General features: G+C 35.8%; 1 protein-coding gene across 2 annotated transcripts in view; it reads right to left on the bottom strand.

Annotated features, from left to right (window-relative positions):
- The window catches only part of PCMT1 (protein-L-isoaspartate (D-aspartate) O-methyltransferase), a 23,702-nt gene extending 21,481 nt beyond the window's left edge, over positions 1–2,221 (bottom strand). For both annotated transcript variants that reach the window (XM_014308917.2, XM_005431763.3), the window contains exons 1-2: positions 2,121–2,221; positions 994–1,025 (exon numbers count right to left, since the gene is read on the bottom strand). In XM_014308917.2, coding sequence (XP_014164392.1) covers positions 994–1,025; positions 2,121–2,187 — 99 coding nt within the window. In that variant the 5' untranslated portion in view covers positions 2,188–2,221. The remainder of the gene's footprint in view (positions 1–993; positions 1,026–2,120) is intronic.
- Positions 2,222–13,653: the final 11,432 nt, after the last annotated feature.

Raw genomic sequence — 13,653 nt, forward strand, 5'->3', positions numbered from 1 at the left:
ATTCTCTGTTAGAACATTCTTTGTTAATATTTGCTTAGAGAATATATTACCTTTTTGCTCTAACACTTCATATACTACTAGTGCTAAGCATTGGAAAAATAATTACTTAAGGGACTTTATTTTGAAGCATAATTAATACTTATTTTTCCTCTTACCAACTGTACTTTTTTTCAGTCTTTTCTTGAATAATATTGTTAACATCTCTATACAAAATTCCTGGGTTTTTTTATATTGATAACTAGGTAAATTCTAAGCCAACTACACAGTTTTTAGTCAAGAGAAGCAGACTTTTACCATTTTTTGACACCTTCCAAACATTGCAAAGACAAAATATTGCTTCTATTCACCTGTTATCTCAAATAAAGAAACATAGAAAAATTATCCCTGGGTTAGATGTATGCACTGAAATCCCAACTAGAACACTCACCCTGGTCACAAACCACTTGGCAAAAAAAGCCCCGCAATTCAGTACAATGTATCTTTTTTTCCAGTCCAAAGATTTAAAGGCATTACCACAATGGCATACTATAGGAATTACTGTCGTTCACTCCCTAATTCTTATGATTTTATATATTAAAAAGTAATTTCTAATTAAAAGATCTCTGGAAATCTTCTGGTCCAGTCCTATTTCAATACATGGCCATTTAAATTAGGCTGCTTAGAACCCTGTTCAGTCAGCTTCTTTGTATATCAGAAGAACAGAATTTCCACAAGCTGCAAAGCCTGTTTCAGTGCTTAACCACCTCATAGCTTTTTTAACTCTAGAAACTAATCAGAATTCCTTGTGATACATTTTTTGCCCACTACCCTTCATCCTATTACTGTACATCTGCAAGAAAAATCTTGATTAATCTCTTCTACTTCCTCACAGTAAGCAGTTCACAAAAGTGTCACTGCAATCAACTCATTAGATTTACTAGGATAAATATTTTATTTCAAAAGCACCTGGATGTTTATAAAATCACTATACTAATCACCTAGTTTAAAGCTTACCATGTGTGGAGCACTGATTGTTGCTTGGAAACCTGTAAAACAAGAGAATGGAAGATGTTCATTGTTGTTCAGACAGCAACCTTACAATCTCTATTACCTTGACTGTAAAGTGCAACACCTTCACTGTCACACTCACTCAGGGTACAACATCACACCCCTGCAGTTACACATGTACTCTACATCAGAAGTGAGATGGACAGGGAAAAAAAAAAGGTTTTATCCTTGATCTCAATTACAATCTCCATTTTGTCACTATGCATTGAATGAATATCACATACTGAGCAAGTAGGCTTAATTCAAAAGAGTAGTGTCTCCCCAAATAATGTAACTCCTTTTTAGTCAGCCCCTATGTAAAAACTTAAATTTGTTAGTTTGAGTTTCATGTAGTGGAGACCATAGAACATCTGGAGAACAACCTTGTGTGTTTTGCAAACAACAAATAAGAACAAACACCTGCAAGAATAGGAGGAACACTCACCTATATTTGTTTTTGTAAAGATACATACTCAAAGGCTTATGTATCTTAAAATATTTTTTAATTTTCCTATATAACTAACAAAATCCTAATAAAATTCACTCACCACATACAATTAAAGGCAGGGAGAAGATCAAGAAAAAAGAAATTAGCACATTTATATAGATCATTCTCTTGTCTTGTAAAGATAAAACAGACCTGGATGGGAAATTACTGTCCTATCAGTAGACCTGCCTATTCAAAGCCTATTTTTAAAGATTTCACATAATGGTTTAAGAAATTTTGCACTGGTCCCAACTGAATGATTTCTGTAAAGACAGGGAATGTTTCTACCATAAACTGGATGCGAATTATTTTTATGTATTTACATCATTTGCACCATCACAAGCTGCTGTGGTTTGAAAAACAAACACATATTTACACATACTAATATTGGCTGAAAAACACCTTTCTACTTGATGTATCCAAATATGTCAACTGCATTCTGCAAAAAATTGAAGCTTAGTTAAAAGATATGCAATAAATTGATAAAGAACTAAACAACCTTCCAAATTAAAAAAAATTATTTTCACATTCTTAACACATAAATGACAAAAGCAGCCACCGTTACACAAATGAAAACAATCTCAATCCTTTTGCAAGATGCTCTTACCTATAGACTGTGGAGAGTCCATGTAGGGGTTGTATTTTGCATAATGGCAGCGGTCTGTAGCCAGCATTACTTCAAATACCTTGTCTGTTTTGATTATTCCATTTTCTATAAACAAACAAATATATAAAAATGAAGGCATTGTTTCTCTTCTGCAGTGCAGGAGTCTGTGAAATGTGTTAACATATACACAGCATTGTGAGAAATCATGTGCCTTACACAGATCTTACACTCTTGCCCTCATCATACTGGTCATAGCAAGGGTTGGATGCGTCATCCTTGAAGGTCCTTTCCAGCCCAAACCCTTCTGTGATACTAAAATTAAATCTGGAGTCCAGAGACCAAAGGATGCTTAAGCCAGTGATTGTTGAACAAGACTTTCCCAGCAGTTACCGATGCTTTCCTGAAACCACTTGCAAAGATCTACCCCCTAGGAAAACTCAATTTCATGCACACCTTTGATAAATCCTGAAAATATAGTCATAAGAAATTAGTATTACTATACACACCAAACAAGGTATACTTCATATTTTTAAGAAGCTATGCAAGTAATTATTGAGAAATATACAAAAGTAAGTTAGAAATGTTAAGTTGAAGCATCATTGCTCAGTACTTTAGTTTGGCTTGTGTTAGCAAAGAAAAAAAATTCTTTTGTTAAGAAACTCCCACTGAATCTGAATTCTTATGCTGGGGCAGACTGAGGCCAAAAAGTTTTTATATCAAAACACTCTGAATCTTATTTCACTTTTCAAAATAAAATATAAATGCACATGCATGTAAGATGTCAGAAGCAGCCATTTTTTCTTGCTGTTTTATTGAAGTTTTTTAAAACATTGTTAATTCTATTTTTTTGAAGTTCTCAAGAGCCCATTAATGAATAACAGAAAACTTTGGAAAACAAGTGGAAGAAATTAACTAATTACTTGCATTAAGAGACTATATAAACCACAAATAACTGACATTTCAATGATGGAACGCTTCATTAACTACTTTCTTTAATAAAGGATTTATTTGCAAAATTATACTTTAAAAGGGAAAAAAAAAGTCATTTAAGCACCATTAATATCTAACCCAAAACACAAAAATCAGATTATGGAACTTGTGTAAGATTGTCCTGAAGTTGCACCAGTGGGTTTCTTTGAAAAAATACACCCCAGGAATGGGCTAACTTCTGCAGAGACTTTACTGACTGTTTACTGGATGCTCCCAACTACACCTCTTAATCATGGGATTTTCCTTATCTACTATCTGTGTCCAGAATTAATTATCCTATATAACACAGACTTGAATTCAGAAAAGAAAGTAACTCCTCAGATCATATTCCTTTTTGGTCTGAAGACAAAGTTTCACATAGAACTGCAAAACAAATATACTATTACTAAGAAAAATTTTAAGGAAAACAATTCCTTTTTAAAATATATTCTTTTTTTAGAAATATTTCTGTATCTGGTAAGTCCCAGAAAAAGCATACACTCCACTCACAGTCCCCACACCTTAGATGTATCCTGTTCTTTGACTTCATTTTGAACTGAATACTACAGCAGTTCTAGTTAGAGGAAACTCATTTCAACCCAAGGTTTTAAATCTGAGCCAGCAGGCATTTGCAGCAGTTCAGAAGTTTACTTACTGAGCAAAATTGTACCCAAAAGAAAACTAACAAATCAATCCATTAATACACTGGCACTAACAACAGAGGCTAGTAAGGAAAAGTTTTCCCTGGCCACTAGAAATTAGTTGGATTAATTGTATAGCAGTTCTGTGAACAAAGCACAGAAACAAAAAAAAAGCAAACTTTTACTCTTAGAGTCTCATTAGAAATCACTAAGAAGTTAGTATCTCCAAACAAAATATACTTTAAAAAAGGAGAATAAGCAGGGCTAATTATAACAGAAGTGAGGAGATAAAGGCTTTAGGAGGCTGAAGGGATGTCAAAAAGCAGTAGCTGAGAAGCACTCAGAAAAGGTCTAAAATAGTTATTTATTTCTTTACATGCATATATTCTAGAACTGTAGGCAGCCACCTGCTCTTTCCTTTTATGCCTTGTGGAATAAACATGCAAAGAACAAAAAGAACAGCTTGGAAGCGCAACTGCAGGGCCCTATGATAAGGCCAAGAACCTTCTCTAATTTCACAAAACTTAGCTCCAGTCAAAGTACGTACAACTATCAAATAAGATGCTTACACTGACAGACAAATTACAAAAAAAAACCCTGAAAACAGAAACTACCAATATTTTAAAGATTTGAGCATTCAGGAGGCTCTCATTCAGCAAACAATCATGAGATTTGCTGACTGTTGTACTGTCTTTGATTATTGTAATCTTTTTCATCAGTAAATAGGAATTGAAGAAAGTTACCCATACTCAGAACCTGTGGAAGAAGCTGCATCTGCTGTCAGCTATTTATTTCAATTATGGAATAATGCTCCATCCTCAAAAAAACCAACACCCTCTCAGCTACCCCCCCATAGATTGTCTGCTTTTCAAATTTGCTTATCATACAATGGAAACAACATGAAATTTTAGGTGGGAATTAAGAAAAACAATCAAGCCCTAAACAGTAAGGTCAATATTGACTTAGTTAACATTTTTATTGTGTCGATAACAATAAGATTTTTTTTCTTAGTCTCACAGCTGAATATAGAGAAACATAACAACTGTAAGGTACCAAACTCCAAAAAAGTCCTTTCTTTCCTGCAATAGTCTGTCCCAAGATGACCAGCTACCAGGATCTTAATTCTGCCAGAAACGTGTCTCTATCAAATTCTCAATTAAGTCCAGAAAACAAGTATATCCCCTAAAGAAGCCAATAATAGAAGCTTATATTGCAAAGAAGACATTCTAATTTCATGCCACCTCTACCAAAAAACCAAAACAATTAAAAAATTAAATTAATAAATGCTAACTAAAACCATTTTCTAAAGCTTAAAGCGAAGCTGTATATTGGAAGAAAATAATTCACAATTAAATGCATAGTAGAATATCCTCTCCAGTTATAATGTGCACAGAAATCTCTCCTTGAGGAGACTGTTGGGTTTCAAGAATGATAATCAGTTTGTACTGCAAACAAATCAGATATTCAAGTGTTTACAAGCAAAGGATAATGCACAATCACACTGACGGCTTGAAATAAAAAGTAAACTCAAATAAAGCAGAGTTATATCAGCACAACTTCCAAGCTTCAAAGGGATGAAGCTGAAAAGTAAGTACTTAACAGTGGAGCACTGCCTGCCAAGTTCAAGAGTTACTCTGTGCAGAGGCTGTGGCAATGACAACTTGACATAATTGGAGCATGTTTTGAAAACTCTCTCTGGTCTGCCTCTTTTCCACAAATAACACCATGAAAACAGGAAAAGAGCTCAGAGCAGTCCTTGGACTTGAAGGTGGGAATATACCGCTGTTGAATGTAACCTGGGAAACTGAGCAGTTGGCTGTCAGAGAGCAAGGAAAGAAGAGTCTGAAAAGACACCATGGACTTCCAACAAGTAAACAACCTATCTTTTTATTTTGTCTTTTATTTAGCAACAAATGCACTACTGAAGTGCTTATGTTTCAAATTGCCTACCTCACTGACAGTATCCTGACTATTGACCAAACACGTTTCTAACCAAACCATAAAATACTCACACAGTCAACATTTACACCAACACTGGCTTCCAGATCAGAAAAGAGGATGTGTCACTGCCACATGATCCAGCACACAAGCTTACTATACAAACCATAACACCTACTCAAACTCCTCCTGTGGCTGACTTTATGTATTAAAAAAATCATCTCGCAGATCCCAAAACCATTTACTACTTCAACATCCACAAGTAGTCCAACTACTTCAGCATCCACACAGTTCAGCTTCTTAGATTATTTTCTCCATAACTACTGCAGAATACTTCACTTAGGAAGATGAATTTTCAGCAAAACAGTGATATTTTGAAATCATACAGAGATCTTAAGGCATGATGCAAAGCACATACAGCTTTATGTTACAAAAGATTCATTCACGTAGATGGAAATTACTGCTGTGACAAATCATAGAATGGTTTGGGTTAGAAGAATCCTTCAAAGTCAACTAGTTCCTTCTTATGTTAGGAGCCCCAGAGCTAGATGCAGCACTCCAGGTGGGGTCTCACCAGTGCAGAGCAGAGGGGTAGAATTGCCTCCCTTGCCCTGCTGGCCACAACACTTTAGATGCAGGACAGTTTGCTCTCCACAAACTTGCAGAGAGTGCACTTGATCCCACTGTCAATGTCAATGACAATGTTAAACAACACCAGTCCAAGTGCCAACCCCTGAGGAACACCACTCATCACGGTCTACACCTGAACATAGAGCTTTTGATCACAACTATTTTGAGTGCTACCACCCAGCCTTATCTATCAAGTGGTCCACTCATCTAATCCATGCCTCTCACTTTTAAAGATATGGATATAGTGCAAGACAGGGTCAAATGACAGTCTCCACCTGACCCATAAAAACCAGCTAGCAGCTTTCCAGAGGAGAATGGGCTGGAACAGAACCACAGCCTGATTTGCAAGCAATGTGAAGATTGTTGGTTTTAAGCACCTGATCATCTGACATTTTTAAAGTCAGGGTCTTTTTGTTTGAGCAGAGGAAGAAAAAAGATGGGAAAGAATGTGGTTCAGTTAATAGAATTTTATTTAGTAATGAGCATAGGAAGATTTCACTGTAAAGCATGAACACAAAGAAAGCACTTAGAACAAGAAGTGATGCATCAGCACCCTAAAATCCAGTAACAGAAACTGACCCAAACCATATAAAGCTCTTTGTGCTAAATAAATTGAAAGTAGGTGTTTGTAAACAAGTGTTTCTTATACCACTCATACATACAAATTTCTTGTGCATTGCTGATAATTTAAGAGCTATCTGCCTCAAACATTCAGCTGTCCATCTATTTTCACTGTGATTTGGATTCACAATATCCAAACATTATCTAAACAGGAGGTTGCATACAGCTCACTAGAAGGAGAGTCTATCATTCAGAGACTCACTTGAGAGTCTATCATTCAGAGACACAACCACACAAAGACTGAGGAAAGCACAAGTCCCTCAGAGTTAATCTTACACACCAGAAATGAAACACAAATATCAAGTCCCATGAAAATTCCAAAGTGACAGAAATTTTTAAGAAAATGGGAGTAATAATAGTAATAATAATAATAATAATAAATATTCAATTACCATGTAAATGCTTCTCAAAACCTGCAGACGTAAATCTTAGGAATCATAAGCTAGGCTCAACACAAACTAGTATACAGCCTCAAGCTTCAATTAAATACAAACTTGCCTGTGAACACTTCACTTTTATTTTAAGGTAGTATCCTTCCCTATTTAATAAGGATCACCTTCAAAAACAACCCATCCACTTTGGTGTAACGGGTAAGAGTTTTCTATTAATCTTCATGGATCTGAAAGCCTGCAGTTAACTAATTTAGACATTTTAACCACAGCTGTATTGCCCCCTCCTACCATAGGGCAGTGTTGCAAAGTTGGTATTAACCATTTTCTTCTCTGAGGGAGGAGAAAGGCCTGCTAAACACAGCCTTCTAGCACACAGATTTATACAGAAGTTCTCTGTCATGTACTCACATTTATCATAATGATTATGTTGATTTTGTCTAAATCTCTATCAGCAGCTGAATGAAGAAACTTTGAGGAGTATATGAAAGAAAAAAGTAATTTTAGGGTTGTTTCAGGGTGCAAAAACATAGAACCTCATTTTCCAATGAACTTTAAACTCATGTGTGGATGAGGGAGACTTTAACCTCCGAGCACTCCTCAATCCCTCAACATTTGAGAAGGCTGAACTTACACATCACATGGGAAGTCAAAACTAAAGAGTTCAATGCAAACTGACAACAATCATCAGTAACAATGAAAAAGTGTTGCAAAGGTTAAGATAAAGTTAGCTGGATCAGACAGATAGACAGGGAACTCTCTCCACAGTAAGGCTCGCAGCAAAACTACTTACAGCTTTAGCAGATCTGCAAAGAAGGCAGATGGTGCACATCTCACACCTTACTGAGCAGATGCCATGCAGCCACTCTGCAGCTTTCAGAAAAGCCAATGCTGCTCAGACCAGCAGCTAGATCACATGAAATTTGTCATCATGAAGGTGGTTTCATTAAGACAGGGACTGGTACTACATGAAAGTTGAGGAAGATCAGAAGATCAGCAAAATATAACTCTGACTCTTGGGACAAAATGACAAAGAAATGTCCTACTAGCAGAAATTAGAAAGAATTTCTGAAGCTGTATTTCAACAATGCAAGCATTTAAAACTATTTTGTCTTCAAGTCCACTATTAAAGTATTCAAGTTCTGAAGTCTTAAAATGTAACTCACAAGTCAGCCAGTCCAAGAGAAGCCGACAGTTTACTGATCTCAAGCTTTAAAAGAGTTCACTCAGTTTTTGCCAAACGTAGGTAATTTAAATTAAAAATTAAAACATTAATACAATTAACCTAATAAACAATTAATAAAATTATTTACCTAAAGTGTTATGTAGCACTAAAGAACATGACTTTGTGGTATTAAGGGATAACATTCACATCAACAATCACTCAAAAGAACTCAAAATAAATGAATATTACGCATTTCTTTCTAGGCTTTCCAGAAGCTCTTGGTGATCTCCTAATACTACATCAGGATGAAAGAAACAGTAGCATTAAAAGAAAAGCTTAGAGATATACTGAAGCTAAACCATAGAGGATTCCCTCTTTTTAAAATGTCTACATGCAGCAGTAATGACCTGTTTTGGACACATTTGCAGTATCATTTCCATGTTGCTATGGATTACTAGGCAGCTTCAGACCACCAGGAAAAAATCATACGTGGCATTATATTCACATATAAAAATAAAAATATATCTTCAATCAAGCAAAATAACAAAATATTTTTAATTAAAATTATTTACTAGGAGTTATAAAGATTTGTGATATAAATAATCAGCAAAAAATGCCCTCTCTTTCTCTTGAATGATTGAGGACTTGGATTTTGATGCACTGAATTTTGGAAGTTTCTGGGAAAGTATGGGTATGTTTTTAACATTACATTGACAGCCTGTCTAACATTAAGTGCAAAAAACATGCCAACAACAAAAAAAAAGTTAAGAGCACAATCTTAATTTACACACCAATAAAACATGATGTTATTAAATTTAGGTTGGTTTTTTTTCTTTCTGTTATCATTTCCTATTATTTGGGATATCTATTTGTCTTGATTTACTTGAAGGCCTGCCTCTTAAAAGATCAAGGGTCCAGAAATTCCTTCAAAACACTTCACTGATATGGGCAAATCATTAGCAAATACTTAAATCTTACTTAAAAAGAAAAAAGTTTCACAGAAACTTCTTTAGGCGATTATTCAAATTACTTGCTAAAAATTTTTTTTAAATCTCAATGCTCCAAAAAATAGCATCACAGATTTCAAGCCTGCCACCTGAGACATGAACTAAATTTAAGAAATTTTAGATATTCTTAAATTAACTTATCAGTGGATGTGTTAATTTTTAATTGAAAAAAATAGTTCACTTTCTAACCACTTCACTACCTGGTCATAAGTTACAATGCTTAGTCACTGAAGCGTCAATACATTCATGATGAAGGAAGGAGTAGTCACTGAATGCACACAACAGGCAGAAAAAGCGCTCATACAGGGGAGTCATTACATTTGGTCTAATTTTCCATTATTATTTCCCTTCTTCATGTTCATCCAAGTTATATTACTCTTCCTCAAGCAAAATTAGACAGAGGTAGAAGAGATTTGGATTAACCAAGGGAAAAAACATGACAGAGGAAAATTAACAAAACAAACCAATGTTTACTGCTTGCTGAACCTAGCTTATGCTTACTGTATGCAATGCTTTTCCATTCATGGCATTTCCCAAAGACATTTGTCCTCAGCAACCAGAAACTTGCACCAAAGGTGCAGATTTATTACAGATAAGCCTTCATCATGACGAAGCATGCTAAGATGCCATTTTTAATTATTTACTATCTAAATAATTAAAACACTTTGACAAATACATTTAGCATATTTAAAAATAGAATTCTCAGATCCTGATAATATTTGACTATATACTCATTTCAAGCATCATTCACACTGAAAATTAAGACTCTGATCTTATGTGAGGTGCAAAATTCTATGGAATCTTGTAAATTAGAGTTGCTAACTTTTGCAACACAAGTTTATTAGGTGAGGAAGGTAAAAGAATGTTGCAAGAAACAAATCCACAGATGTTTAACAACTTCTGCACAGCCAAGTTAACTCACCTTCCCTTTCCCTGAGAAATGTGGATTCAAGAGCAGGTATATATGATGAAAACACCATTGACTCAACATAATCAGAGAAATAAGCAAAGCAAGCTTGTCTTATGGTGTATGACATTGACTGGAGGAAAAAGGCACAACAAGGAAACTTAATGAACTTCGATTGCTTGTGAATTGGACAGGGAACCAAATTTTGTGTCCTTCAGCTGGGAAAGAAAAGCTGATTTCTAAGATGCTGGCATGTAAAGTAGCAGGACTTGGCAAAAGCCCAAGTATGAAAGACAGAAGATGAAATTATCTAGTAGTAACCTGTCAGCAGATAGCTGAAGGTACAGAGAGGGAAAAAAAGTTAGACTTAGAATCAAAAGACTTTCAACGAAGCAAGACAACAGTACATAACTCACCAATTCTTTTCCTCCTTCCTCAGCACCTCTATGTGGCAGATTAATAATTTTAAAAACTCTCCTGTCAAGAGTTATTTATTTAAATACAGGTAATTATTTCTGTGTTTAGTATGATTTCTAACCCTACTGTAATCTGCATTTAGAGAGCTTCCTAGAAATGTCGTCTGCTAAAAGATCTTACTTTAAATATATTTTAGGGAGAAGTTTACTCAAGTTTGAAGGAACATGTTCAACTATTTTCAGCTAGGAAGAAGCAAAGATTTTAATAATTATTCTGTGAAGGTGAAAAATATTTGTTTTAAGGCTTCAATGAAGAAAGAATCATTCAGATTTAAATAAGGCATTTTAAAAAAATGAGAAGTACTTTCAAGAATCACTGAAACAAAGCAGCTGAACACCTCATAGCAAAAGCACATTCAAGGACAGCGTTTTTGTTGTGAAGAGCATGTTTTAAACAAGTTTATTTTGCATATGTCAAATTGTGCATCTACGATGCCTCAAATTAACAGCGCAAAAACATGTTTACAATGCAACAAGAAGTTAAAAATCAGAACAACAAAACAATGTACTGCAACACTCTTCAGTCACTTGTCCCTAAGCATGTGCTGAAAAACATGCAAAATTCTGGGAACCTCCTTATTAGTTTTGTCCCTTTTAAGACAGGACAGCAAAGATGCAGTCGATAAAGAATAATTGCCTAAATCTGCACTGTAAATACGCAAAATCACTTCGTACTGCCCTAACACAATGATTGCTACATTACAGAAAAGTTACTTCTATAGTTAAGGCAACAGTGAAATGAGCAGTAAAGCAAATGTCACAAAATGGAGAATTTTATTGCCACAAAACAGAAGCACTAGCAACTCTCAACAACAGCCTATAATTGAGAATAATCTTTATAGCTGTTTTAAAGAAAAAGAACATGTAGCATACAGGAATCTTCCAATGATGTTTTTATTTGGAAGCAAAACCACTTTAATAAGTTCCCATTCTCCCCAGCCCTCATTTATGCACAACCAAGTTTACTGCTTCTCTAACCATAATAGTACAACAGCTTACAGACATTGAGGAGCTTAAATGTTGATGTTTCACAAGCCATGAGAAAGTGACCCAGTCCTACAGCACTGCCTCCCTCACAAGCAATTCTGTAAGAACAATCAAGAGAAGAATTGTGGCATAAGGGCAGGGGCAAGAACCTCTCTACCAGGATTTGCTGCAGAAGAAAACATACTGTGTCACTACAGCCTGCATTATTTTAAGTTATACAAAATATACACTACATTACACACACATTTACTACGTTCCACACAAGACAAACAATGGACAACATCAAATTAACCGCATCCAATTTGCATTCTCACTTTTAGCATAAAATGCTGTAAATGCTATGTAGCTGTTTTTAGAGAGGGGAAAATACTTTGACGGATCTACTTCTCCAAAAGAATTCTATGGAACATTTTAGTCTTTCGGTAACCAATAATTTTTAAGTTGGTTGAAACGTATCTGGGAGAACTGTATCACATTAAACACTACTTTCTTCTAAATCTGATCCCAACTTTAGCAACAAGGTATCATCTTACCTGAGGAACTCTAACTTAAAAGTTACAGTCTTAATTCAGCAGCTGCTCTGCACTGATAGCCCTACAACATGAACAGAGTCCCATTGAAGTTGACAACACAATCTTCCTGCAAGATCAAAAGCCTCTTTGCTTCCACAATATTTTACTGCCAATCCACTATTTCCTGTTTTAACACCCCTCAAAATATTTTGGCATGCATATGCAAAACAGAGAGGGGGAAATTAACATCAGTGCATGCTTTGAGATTACAATACTGAGCCCTTCTATTTTACTCTCCTTTTCCTATACAACTATAGCTGTATACTAACTACAATGGTTTTTAGCTTTGTCATCATCATTTGCAACGCCCTAAACAGTTTCCATGTGTTGAAAAACTGTCATTGTCTTCTGCAACAAAGAAACTGGTTTTGCCTTCAGGTTCTGGGTGCCATAGACTATTCTGGCAGTAATTGCTTTTTGGATGTATTTTGGAGTTTAACGCTGATTTTTACATCAGAAAATTTTCCCCTGCTGTGTAAGAGAACAGTATTTCACTAAAACAGTATTTCTAGCCCTTTCAGTTGCAGAACAAAACAGAACAAATGTATTGCAACACTTGTAACTAGAGAAGTTCTTATCAATTTATTAAACAAAATTTTTACAATGAAACTCTTCAATAATTAGTAGTTTTTACATGGAAGCTGAAAGTCACTTCAGCATGCATTATTCTACTGCATGTGATAGTTTTCAAAAGAAAATACTGAGAAAGCCCACAGAACCAGATGATCTAACATAAGCAGAGAAAATGAGAAAACAAGGGTGATTCTCCTATGACACCAGAATACCGAGGAGAACACCTTGTTTGTGGTGTTGTAGTATCACTAAAATAGGAGACAACTGTCATAATACAGGCTCCAGATCTACATCCTTTTACATCTAGGACACGAACTTGAGAAGAGGAAGGGAAAAGACCAGGAGCAGAGACGAGGGACACTGTAAGTATATACGAGAGAGGGTAATTCTATTCTAATATGAAAAAAATGGAAGCTTCGAATACAGAAGATATTGTATCTCCGTCCTCTCAGGACCTGGACTCCAGGATGTACTGAAGTACATCGGCGAAGAAGCGCCCGCCCAACACCTTCCCCGTTCAGCACGGGGACAGCACAAACCCTGGGCGAGCGCAAGGGAGCGCCCGGTGCCGGGCAGCCACGGCAAAGCTCGGCTGTCACAGCACGAGTCCGCAACCCCGACAGCTCCGCTCCTCTCCTCTCCCCTTGGGTCCCAGCCC

Source organism: Geospiza fortis, unplaced genomic scaffold (assembly GCF_000277835.1).
Source record: "Geospiza fortis unplaced genomic scaffold, GeoFor_1.0 scaffold217, whole genome shotgun sequence".
Classification (NCBI taxonomy): Eukaryota; Metazoa; Chordata; class Aves; order Passeriformes; family Thraupidae; genus Geospiza; species Geospiza fortis.